Source organism: Pan paniscus, chromosome 20 (genome assembly GCF_029289425.2).
Source record: "Pan paniscus chromosome 20, NHGRI_mPanPan1-v2.0_pri, whole genome shotgun sequence".
NCBI lineage: Eukaryota > Metazoa > Chordata > Mammalia > Primates > Hominidae > Pan > Pan paniscus.
The window spans coordinates 60143163-60163079 of NC_073269.2; the positions used below are offsets into that span (position 1 = coordinate 60143163).

Below are 19917 nucleotides of genomic sequence, written 5' to 3' on the forward strand. Positions count from 1 at the left end.
GGCCTATATTCGGGACTCGGGGGCGGGTCGGCGCCAGAGACGAGAAGAGAGGAGGGGAGGCCTCCTCCGCCGCCGCCATCTTGGACCGGGCCCGGTCAGCTTCCGCGGAGCCATCGGCAGACGCCGCGGCCTCCCTTGAGCCCCGACCCCCGTCGTCAGAACAACCCCGGGCCCACTCCCCCAACCCCACTTCCGCTTCGCGCCGCTATCGCGATAGCGCCCGGGCCCGGGGCGCGAGAAAAAGGCGGCGGGCGCTCGCCTCCCCCGCCTGTCGCGATACGCTCCTCAGCGGCGGCGCCAGCTCCTGTGGTGAGAGCGTCAGGCTCGACTGGGCCGGACCCCTTCCCTTCCTCCCCCCGGCGCCATCGGCCGCCCTCCCCGCCGCCTCCCGCCCTGGCGACACCGCCGTCTGTCGCGACATGGCCTCCCCTCGCCTGCCTCCTGCCGCCGCCTCTGCAGCGCGGGGCTCCCGGCGGGGGGCGGCTCCCTCCCTCTCGCCCTCCCGTTCCTGCGCCTCTTTCACGTTCCTCAGCGCCTCCCGGGGGTCCTTCCGCGACCCGGACCCCGGGCCCCGCCCGCCGCCGCCTCCCCGCGTGGCATCGCGTCGGGCCCCCCGGTAGGGGTGTGAGGGTGCGAAGCCTCCCGGGCGCGAGGTGCCCGCCCCTCTCCGCGTCGGTATTGGCTCCTGGCTGCAAGGATGGAGGCGCCCCTGGTCCCAGGTGCCCGCCCTCTCGGGGCTCAGGTGCCTGCCCCCCTCGGCCTCGGTCCTTCGCGTTGTGGGGCAGCCTCCGCGCCGGGGCTTCTCCCTCGACGGTGGCGGGGAGGGGGGGTGGTGGTCGGGACAAGGACCCCAGCTGGGTGGGGGAGTCACCCTTCCCAGGACCGAGGCCGCCCTCCGCATCCCTCCTCACTGCTCCCGGGAGCGCAGCCTCCCCTGGATCTCAGGTTCCAGCTGCCCGTCTGTATCGGATGGGAGCCTCTTGGGAGGGGAGTGGAGGAGAAACTCCCCGTTAGTTGGAGCCTTTGCCGAAGTTTCCACCTCTGTAGTCTGCAGCTCTTCCCTCATGGCGAGTAGCGCCCTGGGTGGCTCAAGCCTCGCCATCCCGCTGCACTGGGCGCCTGCCTTTTGGGGGAGTTTGGCTTTCCCCCACCTGGGGTACAGGACCGTCCTCAGTGTGGCCCACGTCTGGCCTCAGCTCTCACACTTCTTTGATCCTGGCGTCTGCCCCTGGCTTTGCAGCCTTGAACTCCCCTGCATCGTGACTCTCCGACCTTCTGGGTGTGGGCCTCTCCCAGTGATATCAGGACCACTGTGGTCTTGTTGCTGGGGGCTGCTGGGCTCCCCTGGCGCTCAGGTGCCTGGTGAAAGACACTAAGCCCCCACGCTGTCCATGTTAGTGAGCTCCCACTGCGGGCAGCACCAGCCCCTCTTTCTGAGCAGTCCCTGCCTCTCAGTGCAGGGCGGCCACCCACCCCGGGGTGAGCTCTCCTGCCCTTTTGGTGAGGGGTTTTGATGTCTCCCCTCACTCCCTTCACCCCTGCCTGAGTATGAGGCTTCTTCCATTTTCACACCAGTCTCCTCCTCTAGGGTGTCATCTCTCCAAGGACCAAGAAGCCCACTGCCCTTGATATTTGCATCAGATCCCACACTGTGGGTTTGTTGACTTCCCATCTACCCTTACGCTGGGTGTCAGCAGTTGGAGAACAAGGGTTTCGCCTTCTGGCCCCGCTGCTGGTACCCCATGAGAGTAGGAAGCTTCCTAGACCCGGGTTCCTGTACTGCGAGGTGGGGGCTCTTCCCTCTGGGGCTGTGCCTTCTCTCCAGGGTAAGGACCCTTTCTTGGTGTCACCTCCCCCAGGGATAAGGTTCTTGCCATCCTTGGTATTGGTATGGCTGCTCTTCTGGATTTGAGGTGTCCACGCCTCTGCGTGTGTCCCCACCGTAAGGCTGAGGACCCCTCTCGGATGCAGGTGCCCCCGGCTAATGCTTCCAAAACCCCCTCTTGATTTTTCACTGTATGGGGTAAGGCATAGTTTCCTGGCTGTGTGGATGTAAGATACCTGAGTCTCAAGCGGGAGACTCCACTGTAGACCCTGTCCCTGGGACCAGAGACTTCTCTGGTGTAGACTTTCCAAGGTGGGAGTTTCCAGCCCCCCACCCTTGGCATGGGGCATCTCAGTGGAGATGACTACCTCTACCCCAGGCCCTAACGCATCCTTCTTCTGGAGTCTCAGAGCCTCTGTGTGGCCACGTCAGCAGCCACCTGGGTTAAGGATCACCCTTCAACATCACTTCTCAGAGCTCCTTGCTGCAGAGGCGGAAGCTCTCCCAGATCAAAGGTGCCTCATGACAAAGACCACTCTGTGGGCATATGACGGCCCCCAAGGTTAAGGACCACCCGGTGTTAGTTTCCCAGGGCTGACCTCCTGCCCCTCCCTCCTCGAGTCTTTGTGTGGTGGTATCATCTTCCCTGAGATGAAGTCTGGGGGGCTCTTCTTTACTGGTTTTGGCTCTGATTTTAGCGTGTTGGCTCCTGTGAGGCTGGTGTCCTGCTCACCTCCCCCCCCCGCCACCCGCCTTGTGGGTCCCTTCCCTGTGGGGATGTGTGTTCCTCTTGGGTAGGTCTCCTCCTGGGCCGAGGTTCCCAGATTCCTCAGTGCTCTTGGAGAGCCTTTGCTGCTGGAGCACAGGTTCTTCACGCCTGAGAGTGGACCTGCGATCACCACCTTCCTTGGAGGATCTTGGTGGATGCCCCCCTGACTACAGCAAATGGGGCTCTTTCTTCTCTGGCGGCGTCTCTGCTTCGAGACTCAGGCTCCAGCTTCCCTTCTCTCTGGTCCTTTGCTGGGGGGACCAGAGGTACAGATACCCTCATGATATAGGGATTTTCTTAGCGGGGAAGGTGTTGTCTCTACTGTGGCTAAGGCTCCAGCCTCTCTAGGGGACAAGTACCCTGGGCCTCTGGCACTTGCCCCTTCTCTGTGGAGGAGCTGCCTCCTCGCTGGGTCTCAGCTGTAGCCAACTTCGATGTCACACTGTTCTGTCTGAAACATCACCTCCCTGGGTTAGGGCTCTTGTTCCCCTCCTCCTGGCTTGTGACCCCTCCAGGACTTCCTTCTCTTGCTGCCACAGTGTGGTCTCCTCTCTGCGGGTATTCTTCCTCTGCACTAGGATACCAGTCCTTTCCGTGTGGAGACACAGGGAGGGCGTCACCTGCCTAAGGTGTTGATTGCCTTGTTTAGGGGTGTAGACCATGAGGCCTCTTCTCTCTCGGGGCTGGAGCACCTGCCCATGACCCTCTGTTGGGTTCTTGGGATGGAAAGAGGGAGTGTAAGCTCTCGTTTCACATTCTTGTTCCCCCTATGCAGTAAGAGGCTTTTCTGTGTTGGGGTGTTGGACTTTGGTGAGGATCCCTGCACACCTGAGCTCTGGTGTCCAGGCCCTTGCCTTGTGTGAGCTCCCTGGGTCAAAGGGGCTTTCCCCTCCTCAGCCCGAATCCCCACTGTGGCACCTTCTCCTGGGTCCTTTTGTTGGTTGCTTTGCCTTCTTAGAGATTCCCCAGGTAGGGTGTGATAGCTGACCTGGGCGGGGGCTGCTGCGGCTTTCTTTAGGTTGGGCCTTTTACTGAGGAGATTTAAATTCCCTCAAGTGTAAGGTAGCACCCCTACCTATTATCACTCAGAATGGGTCCCTGCGGTGTTGGGAAAATTCTCCCTGGGGGTAAGGTACCAGCCCTGTCCTTTATGGGCTTCTTGTTCTAAAGCATATCCGTCCCATATGGTTGCTGCTAGTCACATGTGGTGATTAGTAACTAGTTAAAAATGAAAAATTCAGTTCCTCCATTACACTTGCCACATTTCAGATGTTCAGTGGCCAACAGATATGCGCAAATAGAGTGTTTCCAGCATTGCAAAGTTCTGTTGGATAGCACTGTTTGCCAGATGTTCCCTTCTTTGTGGGTGAGGACTCTTTTGGTGTGACTTCCCTCTGTATTGAGGCTCTTGTTCCTCAGTATGGGGCTGTTTCTGTCTTTACAGTAAGTGACTACTCCAGGGTTCCCTGCCCTGCACAAGTAGAGTGGGAGCGGCCCATGGATCCCAGTGAACTGTGCTTTTCATTGTAGGCCCCCTCCCTGGAGGGGAAGAGGGCAATCTCCGCTGGTATCTCAGAAGTCTTCTTCTGAGGCATAAGCCTCTCTTCCCAGGGCTCCCCTGGTCTCGCTGTCAGGCCCTAAGGTATGTCTTCCCTTGGACTAAAGCTCCTTGGAACTCCCTTTTGACCTCAGTCTTCTCTGGGTTCCAGGTAACTTCCTTTAAAATAAAGACGCTCCTCTCTTGAAGTTTTGGATTCCTGCCCTGATGGTCTATGTCTCCCTGACTCTAAATTACCAATCCACTTGCTATGGGATTCCTCCGTGAGTGCAGATCGGCTCCCTCACAGCTGCGGTACCTTTGCACCCTCTTATCTTAGTAAGATTTCTATCTTCTCCCAGGTCTCTCTTGGGTACTGCCTTCTGCCCCCAAATCTCTAACCCTTCTTGGTATTAGCTTCTTTGGGTTAGGAGTGTTATTTCCTTTTGGTTTAAGGATCCTGCTCTGGAATAAATTTCTTGGTGGTTTAAGTCCCTTCTACTTGGCATTCAGCCCTGTCTGTATGAGTGGGTTCAGCTCTTCATAGTTTTCGGCATCTCTGCTCGCCGTCGTTTTCCCCCACCCCCAATCTTTCTTCTCCTACCTACAGCTTACACACACACACACACACACGCCCTTCTCTGTGAGCTGCCAGTTTCATTTGTCTCCTGACTTGTCTGAGGGATGACCTCTCCTAGCCACCTCTGTGCCCAGCCCCTCTGAGTAGGAAGTGTGATCTCCAGGGCTAATGCCTCCATCCCAGTCATCAGCTGTGTGCAGCATGACTGTCCTGCTCTGAAAAACCTTTTTGAGTGTATTCTGGGGAGAAGGTACTCCATGCTCTAGGAATTTTCCACTTCCTGAGTCAGAGGCACACAAAAAAGTATGTAACTTTTCTTGTTTCAACAAACTTATGGGGTCCCCTGTTGGCCAGACACTATGCTGGGCAGTCAAGCGAGCATCAGGAGAACTGGGGCTGGTCTCTTGTCAGATAGCAAATGCTTCTTCTCTTTACCAGTCCCACCTACCTCACTATGCTGACTAGGTCCATGTCTCTGGGTTTTTACCAGCCAGGGAATACGTGTTAATTCCTCTCCAATCTCTCCTAGCAGCGTCCGTCTCCAAGAGAGTATGAAGAGAGTGCGTCTGTAGGGCAGGGAAGATGGCGGACAAGCGCAAACTCCAAGGTACTAGACTGACTTCCTGCTGCACCTGTAGCCACATGCTCCCTCTTCTGAGAACTGCTCTTTAGATACCTGCCGCCTGGGCAGGATTCTCACAGCCTTGTTCCTCCCTGGCCAGGTGAGATTGATCGCTGCCTCAAGAAGGTGTCCGAGGGCGTGGAGCAGTTTGAAGATATTTGGCAGAAGGTACAGGGGCTGAGACCCTAATAATCTGGGTCTTCAGAGAGGAGGGCACAGGAAGGCGGCTCAGGACCTCTGGGTGTTGACCAGCGGGAGGGGCTACATATGCAGATGCTGAGGACCTAAGAGAATCAGCTCTAAGATGGATTGGGGGTAGGGGTTGGGGGGGTCCTCGAGTCCCTAGCATAAGGAAGAATCACTGGAGTGGGTACTGGGACATCCCCTCCCACACTGACTTCTCAATTCTCTCCATCCCTCAGCTCCACAATGCAGCCAACGCGAACCAGAAAGAAAAGTATGAGGCTGACCTAAAGAAGGAGATTAAGAAGCTACAAGTGAGGGGGCTGGGGGCCTGGACGCCTTTGTCCTGAGGGTAGAGGGAACTGGGAGAGTGGACTGCTGGGTCCCAGGGAGAAGGAGCTGTGGGCCCCAGTTCCCGGGTCCTGAGGTCTGACTTTCTTGCTTTTCCCATCTGCAGCGGCTGAGGGACCAGATCAAGACATGGGTAGCGTCCAACGAGATCAAGGACAAGAGGCAGCTTATAGACAACCGCAAGCTCATTGAGACGGTAGGAGCCCAGAGCCTGAGTCCCAGAGAGGTGGGAAGGTCACCGGATTCTTGAGATCCCAAGGGGCGGAGGCAGAGCGGCCAGACCCCAGAGGTCCTCAAGAGAAGTAAGGTTTCTGCACCTAAGGGAAGTGAAGAGGCAGCGGACTCAGAGCTCAGAAAGTAGGGTCACGAGGCTCAGGTCTGAGTGTCTGCTGGCCCTTAGTCAGCTCCTTTCCCACCTTTGAGAGCCCCCCTGCCAACTGCACTCTCTACAGCAAATGGAACGGTTCAAAGTTGTGGAACGAGAGACCAAAACCAAAGCTTACAGCAAGGAGGGCCTGGGCCTGGCCCAGAAGGTAGATCCTGCCCAGAAGGAGAAGGAAGAGGTTGGCCAGTGGCTCACGGTGAGTTGGGGTAGAGAAGAGGAGGTGAACTCTGAGGATCCTGAGCCCTGGGTGTAGGCGGAACCCTAGCTGATGGGCTTCCTCTTCCTCTCCCTCCCCTAGAATACCATCGACACGCTCAACATGCAGGTGGACCAGTTTGAGAGTGAAGTGGAGTCACTGTCAGTGCAGACACGCAAGAAGAAGGGCGACAAGGATGTGAGTGAGGGAGACCCGACACCTTTGGGATGGGGATGGGCATGGGAATGGGCTGGCCAGCAGGAGGCCAGTCATTTAGGCTCCTGGGAGTTGGGGCCTGGATTCCTCAGGCGGACAGGGCCAACAGCCGGGATTAGGGATTTGAGAGACAGGATTGGGAGGGCTTGGCAGCTGCACGCGTGGGGCAGGGAGGAGGTCAGACAGAATCTCAGGGTCCCCTGGGTGTCTGGGTAGACAGTGGGGCCTTCGTGAAGAGGAGCGACTTGGGGGAAGGTGAGTGCAGGTTGAGCTTGGGCCACAGAGTAAAAGTGAGACCTGAAGGACACCCATGGCAAGAGGCCTCCTGGCACCCAGAGGGCCCTGGTCCTAGGGAGAGCACAGTGGGTAGAGACAAGGCAGAACATGGAGAAGGCAGAGAACCAGGCCTGAAGGAAGACAGGAGTCTGGGACAAAGCTGGATGTTGGGGTCCCAGGTTCTAAAATCCGGGATTGTGGGGTATGAGTTCAAAGGGATACAAACTGTATAGACTTGCTGAAACCAGAAAGACGGAGGGGAGAGCTGGGTCCTCAGGGAAGCTGTGGGTGGGAGAGGGTCAGGAAGTGGAAGATGACAGGGTCGGGTGTCAGACTCTGAGGGGTTTGGGAACCAGGGGCTTTCGGGGAGATGATGGGTCCTTGAACAGAGCAGAGATTTGGAACCAAGGCTAAGATGTTAAATCCTAAAGGGGCCTTGAGGGGAGGGCAGGAGCGAGGCTTAGGAATCTGGGCTCTCTCAGGGATAAATGGGTAGGGTTGGGGGCCTAGTGATGACAGATATCACGATTCTAAACAGCAAGCTCCTCACAAATGGGGATTATCATTGTTACTGCTGGAGCAGGTCGGAGGGTATCTGTATGCCAGAGGCAGTCACAGTGGTGGGCAGGCTCAGTTGAGAAATCTGGGCTGTTAGGTGAGGTGCAGATGGAGGCCAAGTCGTGGGATGGCACAAGGACCTCTGGGTCTTTTAGAGGTTTCCAAGGACTCCTGGAGCCAGAAAGGTGTGGGGAGAGGAGGGAGCAGTGGGATCCCAAGATGTCAAGGCTAAGATTGGTCCCCACAGGGCTCAGAGGGTGGGTGGACCCCATACTGCCCCACCCCGAAGGGGATGGCGTGGAGGCTTTGGGTCTCCACAGGGGTCAGGGACTGAGGACAGGTTCTGTGGGGGCAGGAGGGGCCAAGCAGGTGCTCTGCAGCCCCTGAGCCTGGCCCTGGGCTCGCCAGCAGAAGCAGGACCGGATCGAGGGCTTGAAGCGGCACATCGAGAAGCACCGCTACCACGTGCGCATGCTAGAGACCATCCTGCGCATGCTGGACAATGACTCCATCCTCGTTGACGCCATCCGCAAGATCAAGGACGACGTTGAGTACTATGTTGACTCATCCCAGGACCCCGACTTCGAGGAGAACGAGTTTCTCTACGATGACCTGGACCTCGAGGACATTCGTGAGGCCCTGGGGCTGATCGTGGCACAGGAAGTGAGGGCCCAGAGTGGGCTGTGTGAGCCGGCTAAGCATGCCCTTCTTCTGCCCCCACAGCACAGGCGCTGGTCGCCACCTCCCCCCCCAGCCACAGCCACATGGAGGATGAGATCTTCAACCAGTCCAGCAGCACGCCCACCTCAACCACCTCCAGCTCTCCCATCCCGCCCAGCCCAGCCAACTGTACCACGGTGAGGCCCCACGGGACACTAGTACCTTGTGTTTCCAGCAGGGCAGGACTCGAGGAGACAAATCTGGGTCACTCCAAAGTGGCTATGGGAGCGTAATTGAGGAAACACAGATCTAGGTATCCAGGGTCTAGGCTCTTGGAGCACATGCTAAGGTCCTATATCTGGGTCCCTAAAGGACATAAAGAGCAATAGGGTGCATCCCGCGCCAGTTTAGGTCCTGGATCTGGGAGGTGGGAGGGGCCGGTGCCTGGGCTGCCTGAAGAGGCTGGGTAGCTGGCCACCTTGGGCAGGGATCCAAGGGTTGGCTTCCCTGTGGAGAGCAGGTTCCCAGATCCTTAAGAGGCTGGTGGGTCAGTGCTGGCTCCCAGAAAACAAGACTGGAGAGCCTGAATTGAGGTGGTTTCTCCAGGCAGATTAAGGACAGCCATTTGACCAGCTCTGGGGCCTCAATGGCAGTCAATTGGGCCCAGGTCCCCGGGACATTCAGAGATTGGCGGTTCTCCATCAGAGCCCCAGAGGTCACACAGGTTTCTATTCTGCCTTCCCTACCTCAGGAAAACTCTGAAGATGATAAGAAGAGGGGACGTTCTACAGACAGTGAAGTCAGCCAGGTGGGTGTGAGCCTGGACCGGGTGGGCACGCCATTCACTCCTCTGTTGCTTCCCAAAGGCATCTTGAGGCCTGAGCGCCGGCCACTGTGCTGGGCTGGTGGACACAGGTGGCTCAGAAATCAGTGCTGCCCTGAGGGCAGGTGGGCAGGGCAAGTGGACAGGTGACTGGTGCTGTGGTCAAGGGGGTAGCACAGGTCACCCTTGGCCTGGCCAGGCAGTCAGGAGATGCTGCTGTGGAGTGCCCTGGGCTTCACAGTCAGGTGAGTTTGCCTGGCAGGGAGAGGTGGCAGCCAGTAACATGGGCAAGTTGTGACAGAAAGCTTGGAAGTGTGGAGAGATGAGTGTGGCCAGGTCTGCAGGGCCAGGGGCCCAACTGTGAGCACAGGGACTGGGACTGTCAGGCTGAGGGGCTCAGGCTTTGTGGACCTGAGTGGCCTCCAGAGTCAAATAAGCCTAGGAAGCGATGGGGCCTTTGCTGTGCTGATAATACACACTGCAAATTTCTGAGAGGAGACGGTGGCAGGCAGTGCTTCTTCAACTCCTTTAACATCTCCCAGGACAGGAGCACGCTTTCGGAAACGCTGCTACAGAACAATGTTAGGCAGGAGCAGCATGGGCCTGAGGCCCCTCTGTGGGCTAACGGGATGGATGGTTCCAAGGGGACACCCTGAGTGGGCATTGAGGAGGCTGGTGTGGAGACTAAGGGGACCCGCGGGTAGTAGTGAGGGCGGGCAGCAGGGCCAGGAGGTGATGAGGAGAGACACTGAGGTAGGTACTCCAGGGGCCAGGCTGGGCTCTGCCACCTTCCCAGGCCCCCACTGCCAAGCAGCGATGCCCAGGAGAGAAGTGGGTAGTCAGTCCTGTTGGGCGCTTGGTAAGCGCAAGGTGCCTGTGGGGTGGCTGGAAAGAAGCCCAGGAGGTGGTTAGGCTCAGCAGCCCGAGTGCTGTCCGCAGATTGCCTGCGGTAGGGATACCATGAGCACATTTACCCTCCCACCACTTTCTGCAGTGCTGGTAACTTCCAGCCCTGTGAGTAGCTTTTGTGACCCTTCAGGTGACATTCAGAATTACTATCCAATTTCCAGCTGTTTTTCCTTCTACTCTTGGACATTAGGCGGCTCCAGCTAATCTCATATTGAGAACACTTAAGTGTTTCCCACTAGTCCTCTGGCTTCCGACAGATGGATCTTCTCTGGCTGACAACCTAAGTTGTGTGTCAGATCCCTGTGGGGGTGTCCATGGGGCGGTGTCCAGGCAGGACTTGGGAAGCTGGGCAGGCTGGAAATCAGTGCGAGTGTTTTAAGCATGAAGGTGATTGAAGCCATGAGGGTGAGTAAGGTCACCCAGGTCCCCAAGAGGGCAGGAGCAGGTGCGGGCAGCGAGGCCAGAGAGGAGGCTGCTGGGACGAAAATGGAGGCTGAGGTGGGGGTGATGAGGGAGACCAGCTGGCCCACTGGGTCCTGACCCTCTGCTCTCTCCCACCCGCAGTCTCCAGCCAAAAACGGCTCCAAGCCTGTCCACAGCAACCAGCACCCTCAGTCCCCAGCTGTGCCGCCCACCTACCCCTCCGGCCCCCCGCCTGCTGCCTCTGCCTTGAGCACCACTCCTGGCAACAATGGGGTCCCCGCCCCAGCAGCACCCCCAAGTGCCCTGGGCCCCAAGGCCAGTCCAGCTCCCAGCCACAACTCGGGCACCCCTGCTCCCTATGCCCAGGCTGTGGCCCCACCAGCTCCCAGTGGGCCCAGCACGACCCAGCCCCGGCCCCCCAGCGTCCAGCCTAGCGGAGGCGGAGGAGGCGGCAGCGGAGGCGGAGGGAGCAGCAGCAGTAGTAACAGCAGTGCCGGTGGAGGGGCTGGCAAGCAGAATGGCGCCACCAGTGAGTGGGGAGGCAGCGGGGTGGGGGGCGTGGGCGGGGCTGGGCAGCAGGCAGCAGCCCTTTCCATTTACTCTTTGTTCCCAGGTTACAGCTCAGTTGTGGCAGACAGCCCGGCAGAGGTGGCTTTGAGCAGCAGTGGGGGCAACAATGCCAGCAGCCAGGCCTTGGGCCCCCCTTCTGGCCCCCACAACCCACCTCCCAGCACCTCGTGAGTGTCTCAGCCATCGGCAGGGTTGGGATGGCAGCCTTTTGAAACAGAGAGGCGCAGGCGCCTCACCCCCGCATCGGTGGGTTCTGAACCCCCCGCCCTTGCTGCTGGGAATGGCCAAGCGCTATCCTCCATCTCCATCGGGTGTTACACCCCCACTTCTTTCCAGCAAGGAAACTACATCAGCCTCCCTGCTTTGCCCTTCAGAACATTCTAAAATACGTTCTCATCTAAGTGGAAGTTTTCTCAAGAGCCCCATACCCTTTCCTCCCCATTTCTGTTACCTGCCTGAGGCCAACTGACTGCCACCGGAGGGTCACTGTTTCACTTTTCAAAGTGAATTGTCCCGAAGTCCTTATTCCTCTGCAGCCACTCCTTCAAATCTTAGCTCAGACCATTCCCCTGGGTCTGCCTGTTTCCCGAAGAATGCCCTAAGAAAGATCAGTGTGCACAAAGGAAAGGCCTGCTTCCTGCCCCCTCACCCCAGCTCCAGCTGGCCTGCCCAAGGGGGAATGGGCCTTGTGAACACCTGCCCAAGGCAAGTGGTTTTGATCAGCCTGTGGCCTGGTGGAGCACCCGACAGTCCTCACCCCCACCCCCACAGCTCTGCTCTGCTGATGAGAAACCATTCCAAAGATGGGGCTCTGCCTTTGTTTGCCCAGAGAACCACTTCTTTCTCCCATCTGTCTGCCCTCACCTGCCCCTCTCAGATCCCATCTGATATGTGCAGTCTCCCCTCTCTCCAGCCAGGCCTCTCTGCCCATCCCACCCTCGGGGACCCTCCTCTCAACCCCCTCTTCCATGCTCTCTCTCCAGGAAGGAACCCAGTGCGGCAGCCCCAACGGGGGCTGGGGGCGTGGCCCCAGGCTCAGGGAACAACTCAGGGGGACCCAGCCTCCTGGTGCCACTGCCTGTGAATCCTCCCAGCTCCCCAACGCCCAGCTTCAGTGATGCCAAGGCAGCCGGTGCCCTGCTCAATGGGCCTCCACAGTTCAGCACCGCCCCGGAAATCAAGGTGGGCTCCTCGGACATCCCCCGAGCCTCTGTGTCCTGACTCTGTTGTTTCTTTCCTCCAGGTCTCTAGCTGCACCCCCTGCCCCCACCCTCTTTCTGGATCTCTTTCTCTGGCTTTCTGTGTCCTGACTCTGTTGTTTCTTTCCTCCAGGTCTCTAGCTGCACCCCCTGCCCCCACCCTCTTTCTGGATCTCTTTCTCTGGCTTTCTGTCCCCTTCTCACACTTGCTCTTTCTCCAGGTCTTTCTGTACCACCCTCCCCGTGACCTTGATCTCTGGGGGCTCTCATACCTCCTCTCTTGTTCCCTCCAAAGCTCTGTTTCTCTGGGTCTCTTTTCCTTTCTCTTGGTTGTACTTGTTGCTTGCTCTCTCTGGGTCTCCATCTTCATCCCCCCAGCAGGCCCTCAGTTTCTGTCCCCGTTTGTCCTCACAAGGCATAGACTGGTGTACTTTCTGCACAAGTAGAAAGACTGGTTGGGTGAATGCAGCCTGGTTCCACCCTTTAGGAAGCTTCCCTGCTGGGGCAGCTGCAGGGAAGGTTGCGGTGGGCCCACCGAGGGGCATCTGACCTGACCTGGGAGACAGGCCCAGGAAGGCTCTGAGAGGGGGTGATGTTTAAGCTGAGACCTGGACCAGGCAGGGGGGCTAACAGCTGCAGGAAGGGCTTCAGGAGGTGCTTTAGGAGGAGCATGCATCTGCCTGTGTGCTTAGGAAGCTGGGCAGGATGCAGCAGAGAGGAGAGAGGTGTCCACTCTGCAGGAGACAGTGCCACCAGCTGCAGGGCTGAGATAGTGGGTGTAGCAGGATAGGACGGTGGGGTCCTGATCATCGAGGGTCAGGAGCTGGGGCTTGGCTTGTGAGCCAGTATACTGTAGCGCAGCTTCCATGGGGGGACCAGTGTGTATGCCCAGGCTGTCCAGGAGGCAGTGTGCGCACCCAGGCTGTCCAGGAGGCAGTGTGCGCGCCCAGGCTGTCCAGGAGGCAGTGTGCGCGCCCAGGCTGTCCAGGAGGCAGTGTGCGCGCCCAGGCTGTCCAGGAGGCAGTGTGCGCGCCCAGGCTGTCCAGGTCCAAGTCTTGGCATTGTCCTTTCTGTGCTTTCATCTGGGAAACGGCAGTAGTCACGATTATACCTACTATGTAGGGTTATTTGGAAGACTAAATCATCCTCATAAAGCTCTTGGAACAGTTTCTGGCCCAACAGAAGCATTAATTTTTTTTTTTTTCTTTTTTGAGACAGAGTCTTGCTCTGTCACCCAGGCTGGAGTGCAGTGGTGCGATCTCAGCTGAATGCAACATCCGCCTCCTGGGTTCAAGCGATTCTCCTGCCGCAGCCTACTGAGTAGCTGGGATTACAGGCACCTGCCACCACGCCAGGCTAATTTTTGTATTTTTAATAGAGATGGGGTTTTGCCATGTTGGTCAGGCGGGTCTTGAACTCCTAACCTCAGGTGATCCACCCACCTCGACCTCCCAAAGTGCTGGGATTACAGGTGTGAGCCACCGTGCCCGGCCCAAATTTTAGAAGTAGGTGGACAGGATATTTATAGTGCGTGCATTTTTCTGGAAAAAGGGAAACAGCAGCTTTGAGATTTTCAGAAGGGGTCCATATCTTTTAACACCACCAACAACAAAAATGAATCACTGGGGTGGGTGGTCGGGAACCATGGCAAGGTTTGGAGTAGAGAAGGAACAACATGACTTCATTGGAAAGGTCCCCTGGGGCTGGTGAGGACAGGATAGAGGGAGGGTGGTCTGGGCAGGAGAGGACAGGCTTGGGCTGTGTGGGACATGGTGGCACGACAGGGAAGGGAGCCATCCAGTGGGGTTTAGAAGCAGGACGGATAGCTGGGCGTGGTGGCTCACACCTGTAATCCCAGCTCTTAGGGAGGCAGAGGCGGGAGGATAGCTTGAGCCCAGGAGTTTGAGACCTGCCTGGGCGATATAGCGAGACAGGATGGATAAGCCTTGGCGACTGACTCGTTGTGGAGAGTCCAGCACAGGGCTGGGGTTAGGGACAGCTGCACGTGGCTGGAGGAGATGGGAGGAACCAGCCGTGACTTTGGGGAACAGAAGCCTGCTGTAACCTTTGTAATAGGTAACGAGGCTGTGGCTGCAGGGCTGGAGACCCAACCTACCTGTTGCCAGCAAGGAGACTGAAGCCTAGCCGAGCTGGGCCCACTCCGATTCCAGTCACCCCATGCCAGTCACAGGCAGACAGCTGAGCATGTAGACCTCCTGCCTCCTTCAAGACAGGCGGGAGCTCTCCCAGCGTGTAGGTGTCCCTAGTGAAGGAGCGTGTACTATTGGCACATCCTTTGACAAAAATGGTAGCGCACTGTACATATTCTGCAGGTTGGCGTTTACTTCTGTAGTATGTCACGAACTTGTATTTTGAAAATCTTGGCGTAGTATTCCATGCTGCAGAGTCCCACTCACGAGACGTTCCTCTGCTGATGAATGCGTCGTGGTCTCCGATTGTTTCCCTACAGTTTGATGCTTTTACCTGTCATGGGTAGATTGTGAGGAGTGGGTCGTTGGCCCTCCACGGCCCCCAAACAGGGCAGGTGAGAGCATCTGGGGCCTGTGTCAGGCTGCACTTGCTCCTGCAGCCCAAGTGCTCAGGCCAGGCCTCTTGTTTCCTCCCCAGGCCCCTGAGCCTCTGAGCTCCTTGAAGTCCATGGCGGAACGGGCAGCCATCAGCTCTGGCATTGAGGACCCTGTGCCAACGCTGCACCTGACCGAGCGAGGTGAGGGACCCAGGATGGTGGGGAAGCAGCGGGCCAAAGAGGAGGGGCTGCCCCGACCCATCCTCACCACTGAGGGGGCCGGACCCCCTCCCTCCCCACAGACATCATCCTGAGCAGTACATCAGCACCTCCGGCCTCAGCCCAGCCGCCCCTGCAGCTGTCAGAGGTGAACATACCGCTGTCGCTGGGTGTCTGTCCACTGGGCCCTGTGCCCCTCACCAAGGAGCAGCTCTATCAGCAGGCCATGGAAGAGGCCGCCTGGCACCACATGCCTCACCCCTCTGACTCTGAGCGTATCCGGTGAGGGGCCACAGGGAAGGGGGTTGGGCTGGGACTCGAGTCTTAGCGAGGAGGCAGTGGCTGAACCTGTGAGGCTGTGGGTAGAGCACCAGGCCCCTGACTTGGGCTCTCCACTGAAGGTCAGCACCGCCCCGGGTCTTTCTCTACCACCTCCCCCCGCAGGGATGCATGTCTGAGCACCCTTTTGATCAGGACAGGACTAGTAGGCAGCTGGCACTGACCTTCCTGTTGCTCCCACAGGCAGTACCTCCCCCGGAACCCCTGTCCGACGCCCCCCTACCACCACCAGATGCCACCCCCACACTCGGACACTGTGGAGTTCTACCAGCGCCTGTCGACCGAGACACTCTTCTTCATCTTCTACTATCTGGAGGTACAGCAGGGCCCCCGGGGCAGCCTCGGGCCCCCCGGCTTCGCCGCCACCGCCGCCGTCCCCCCTCGGGCTGGAGGGGTGAGGTGGGTGCCCCACTGCGGCCACTGGGACCGCACCCCCTCCCTATTCCCACTCCTGGGCCCCTGCCCCAAATCCACCTGTCCCCGTCCCCCGCTTCCAGCCCAGAGATGTTAGAACTGCTTGGGTTGACAGCGAGGCTGGTCCACTGAGGCACACCTCAGCCCCGCTTCCAGTTGCCCACTGGCTCACCCGCGGCCCCTCCCCAGCCCTGCTCCAGCAGCCCCTCAGTCTAGGCCGACCCCACTCTGCTCGTCGGCACATTCTCAGGCCTCCCTGGAGACCACTGGGGAGCTGTCCAGCCCCCTCCCAACCCCAGTGAGTCGAGTGACCTCCACCCTCATCCCCACTTGGGAAATTTTCTAAATTGCCTCCTCTCTCAGCTCTCATCACACATTAGTTTTTCTTCCTTCTCAAAGCTTCTCTGAAAGCAATTTTCACCTCCTGTCTCATTTTCCTTCTCCTGACCAGCATTGGTATGTTCTGTGCCCCCAGCCCCACCTCCAAGAGGATTGTCCAGCCCAACTGTGGTCTGTGGCGGGGGCCGGGGTTCAGCCCTGATGTCCTGCCCCATTCCCCTGGCTCCCCACCCAGTTTGGGGGCCCCCTGATCCCCCTCTCCACTGTTCCTCCCCCAGGGCACTAAGGCACAGTACCTGGCAGCCAAGGCCCTAAAGAAGCAGTCATGGCGATTCCACACCAAGTACATGATGTGGTTCCAGAGGCACGAGGAGCCCAAGACCATCACTGACGAGTTCGAGCAGGTGAGGGCCCCGCCCCCTCTCTTCCCGCTGCTAGGGTTGGGGTAGAGTCCCCAGGCTCCAGGCAGCCCCTGCTGGCCTCTGCTCCCTCGCCTCCACCTTTCAGCTGGCGCAGTCCCTCAGCCTGACCAAGTACTCCTCCCTCTGGCTGGCTGCTCAGCCTGGAACACCGCCCTCTCATCCTCCACTTGGCCAGCTCCTAGGCCTCCTGTAGGTCTCAGCCCAAATGTCCCTTCCTCAAAGAAACCTTCCTGGAGCCACCCAGCCCAGTGCCTCCCCTTTGCAGTGCTGGGCACACTCGCTTGGGGTGTGGGATTTTCCCAGTATGCGTCCCTGCACCAGGCTGTGGGCTTTGCTGCCCAGGGACCTTGATGGCCCCCACTTCACCTCCAGGTCCCAGCACTCAGCAGGGCAGGGGCTCAGTGCGGAAACTATTTTTTTTGAATGGGCTTCTCAAGTTCTAATACTGGGAAATTCCTGCTGCTTGCAAACACTCTGGAACCAACCTACCTGGGTTTCAGCCCAGTCCAGCTGGGCGACTCTAGGCAAGTCACTCGAACCTCTGTGTCTCAATTAACTTATCTGTAAAAATGGGGGGAAGACCACCTACCTAATGCAGTTGTTATGAAGATTAAATGAGTTAATAACATGTAAGTACTTAATGGTGACTGCTACATAGTCAGTGTCATGGATTTTTTTTTTTTCAAATTACTTTCAGCTGGTGTGTTCTACAGTGATGTTTTTTTCCACCAAATACTTCCCTGATGCCGAGCCCCTTCATGGGGATGAAGTAGTACAAGGTCCTTGTCCTCAGAGAACTCAGTCCCCTCTCCTGGTTCTCCCAGGTTGCCATCTTTGAAGCACTTAAGACATTCATTTAGAACCTAGGTCCTCTCCCATTGTGTCCTCAGACGTTAACCACAGACTTCCTGTCCTTTCCTGGTTTGGCCCGAAACCATCCTCCAAGTTAGTACATTTCAGGGCATCCAGTCATTCAGAAATTCCCACACCACTTCCGTCACCAATAAAATGTCCCTGCAGAGTGCTTGGATTTAGACTCTGAGACTGTTCCATTCTCTAGAACAAGGGTGACAGTACCCACTGCCTCGAGGTCTTTGTGAAGATTAAATGCTAGGCTGTGCATCCTGTACTCACACGTGAGAGGTGCTCAAAAGCCACAGCCCTCGAGGAAACGAAGGCTGTGCACTCACACCTGGGGCTGGGGCCCCGTTCTGGCAGCTGGCTTCGGTGGAACCTCTCTGCGGCCCCCTCCGTTTCCTCCTCGCTGAAGTGGCATGATAACATTTCCTACCCAAGAAGAACGTTGTGAGGGTGGATGAGAGTGTGTGCGTGCAGGGCAGCTGGCCCGGTGCCTGACACATCCACAGCCCTAAGAATTGTCCCCTTTGTCTGTTGGTCCGGCCCAGATCCCAGACCACCTCCTCGTCCACTCACTGACCGCCTTCTCCCCCGGCCAGGGCACCTACATCTACTTTGACTACGAGAAGTGGGGCCAGCGGAAGAAGGAAGGCTTCACCTTTGAGTACCGCTACCTGGAGGACCGGGACCTCCAGTGACACCGGCCCCTCCCTCTACCCACCCCCTTCCCCCGCATGCTGATCCCCCTGCCCAGGTGAGGGCCCTGCCCTGGAAGACTGGAGGGAGGCCCCAAGCCACGGGGCATCCCCCTCTCCCAGGAAGCAGGGAGGGGGCCGGGAGGTTTTCCTCTCAGCCCCACCCTGGGGGCCCGGGGGCGAGGGCTGCCCCCTCCTCCCCTCCCCAGTGAGGGACATTTTTTGGTAAACCTATTTTCATTTTGGAAAATATTTATGAATAAATAGTTTTATATGACGGCTGGCAGCAGCGGCCTCTCCTGTACCCCCTCAGGAGTCAATGAGTAAGGTGAGGGTCCTGCTGGCGGGGGCGCCGGGCCAGCTGGGGGTTGAATTGGGAGTTGTACCGCCGCCGCCGGTCATCTGTCTCGTCTTCTTCCGGCTGACCCTGTAGTGCCCGGCCTTGGACCCAGGCCAGCAGGGCCTCTGCCCGAGCCCTCTCAGCTGCTTCCCTCCGCAGACGTTCAGCTCGAAGCTGGTCCAGGGATGGAGGCCTGCGGGGAGAGGAGTGAGGTCAGAAAGCTGGTAGCCCCTAGGAGGCCATTCCCCCAACCTCTCCCATAGAGGGAGCTGCCGCCTGGAAGCCCCGCTGCATCCAGCACACCCCAGCCTCAGCTCCTTAGGCCTGCTGGAAGAAGCCACTTGGTGCTGGGACGCCATGGGCATGTCTCCGGCCTTCCCTTCTGTGGCTTTGGTCCTCCCCAGTCTTTAAAATCTGATGTTTCTCCAGGTCAAGAAAGCACACTTAGCAGCCCCCTGGCCCTCAGTTTCCCTTTCTAGAGAAAAGACGACTACAGGCAGTGTACCCCCTCTAGACCAGGGGTGCAGCATCCTGGAGACAGAAGGCTGCTTTTACTCTCTAACCCAGCAGCTCTCAAACTCTTTGGTCTCAGGACCCCTTTATACTCTTCAAAACCAAGGACCCCAAGAGCTTTTGTTTAAATGGGTTCTCTTAATATGCTGCAAATCATTAGTGAAAACTAAGAAAGTTTGGACACAAGCATCTGCCATTAGCCATCAGAGCGAGGGTGTCTTCTCATCACACAGCCTCTGGAAACCTGCACTACATGCCTGAGAACACGAGTGGAAAAGGCCAAAAGTGTTTGTTAGGAAAATAGGCTTGACACCACGGCACCCCGGGAAAGGGTGTCAGGACCCCTAGGGCTCCCTGGACCACATGCTGAGAACCACTTCTCCACCTAGCCAGCCCTTCACGGCGTCCCTGGCTGTCCTGACCAGAGACCCTGCAGTGCCCATGCTGGGCTGCTGCCAGGCCCTGAAGGTCTGGGCCCTGGTCTGCCGAGGTGGGGTCTTCTTACTCCTTGGGTCGCTGCTTCTCAGACCCCTCCTTTTCCTTTCTGCTGCGATTGCCTTCATCACCGCTGTGCTGTCTCTTCTTCCCCAGATGCTTCTGCATCTCCCGCAGAGGGTCCAGACGGCTCTTGATCTTCTCATCTGGGGCTGGGCTGGGCGGGGGGCCCCCTCGCCCTGGGGGTAGCTGGTACCAAGGGGGTTGAGTCTGTGCCTCCGCTGCACTCTGGCCCAGGTATGTCAGGATGCCCAGAGCTTTCTCTTGCCTCTCCTGAGGGGGCCAGGAAATACAAGAGATGTGATGTAATCTTTCAAGGTGTCAGGTGTGTCTCCCTGACACAGGTATCTAAGCGAACAGGTATCTAAGGCTTGTTATGAACCAGTTGGACCAGGTGCTGGGGATGGAAGACAAACAGAGGCCAAGCTCCCCCTGGGGACACAGTAGCAGGTACAGTAACAGCAGGGGAAGGAGGGGACAAGTGGAGCCACTTGAGTGTTCAGAGGCAGGCATCTTTGCAGAGAAACTTGAAGAGAAGCCTGAAGGGATCAAGCAAAGCAGAGGAGCGATGGGTGGGGTCAGCAAGTCCAGAGACAGCAGATAAATGACAAGAGCTGATGTACCTCTTTTTTTTTTGAGATGGAGTCTCGCTCTGTTGCCCAGACTCGAGTGCA

General features: G+C 57.9%; 2 protein-coding genes across 23 annotated transcripts in view; one reads left to right on the forward strand and one right to left on the reverse strand.

Moving 5' to 3' along the window:
* On the forward strand, positions 1 to 18172 carry CNOT3 (CCR4-NOT transcription complex subunit 3). Of its 22 annotated transcripts, none has more exons than XM_008955562.4 (18): positions 1 to 309; positions 5244 to 5318; positions 5434 to 5501; positions 5756 to 5830; positions 5974 to 6063; positions 6320 to 6448; positions 6551 to 6646; positions 7910 to 8129; positions 8222 to 8355; positions 8910 to 8966; positions 10455 to 10842; positions 10927 to 11050; positions 11867 to 12065; positions 14711 to 14810; positions 14912 to 15110; positions 15351 to 15483; positions 16199 to 16324; positions 17749 to 18172. In XM_008955562.4, exons 2-18 carry the CDS (start codon positions 5294 to 5296, stop codon positions 17896 to 17898), a joined length of 2313 nt encoding a protein of 770 aa, XP_008953810.1. In that variant the 5' UTR covers positions 1 to 309; positions 5244 to 5293; the 3' UTR covers positions 17899 to 18172. The 22 variants fall into 22 exon arrangements, 17 of the variants coding, with proteins under 17 accessions (XP_008953810.1, XP_003830201.1, XP_054959441.1 ...); XM_003830153.5 differs by having other exon boundaries at positions 17800 to 18172; XM_055103466.2 differs by having other exon boundaries at positions 13 to 309; positions 5241 to 5318; positions 7907 to 8129; positions 17800 to 18172.
* Positions 18130 to 19917, reverse strand: part of LENG1 (leukocyte receptor cluster member 1) — a 4744-nt gene continuing 2956 nt past the window's right edge. The window contains exons 3-4 of the mRNA XM_003830163.5: positions 19254 to 19516; positions 18130 to 18428 (exon numbers count right to left, since the gene is read on the reverse strand). Coding sequence (XP_003830211.1) covers positions 18212 to 18428; positions 19254 to 19516 — 480 coding nt within the window. The 3' untranslated portion in view covers positions 18130 to 18211. The remainder of the gene's footprint in view (positions 18429 to 19253; positions 19517 to 19917) is intronic.

Coding starts and splice junctions, on each gene's coding strand:
- CNOT3 (XM_008955560.3), top strand. CDS start 5,294: ATGGCGGACAAGCGCAAACTCCAAG. Junction 15,111..15,350: donor TCTGACTCTGAGCGTATCCG/GTGAGGGGCCAC, acceptor TTGCTCCCACAG/GCAGTACCTCCCCCGGAACC. Junction 15,484..16,198: donor TCATCTTCTACTATCTGGAG/GTACAGCAGGGC, acceptor TTCCTCCCCCAG/GGCACTAAGGCACAGTACCT.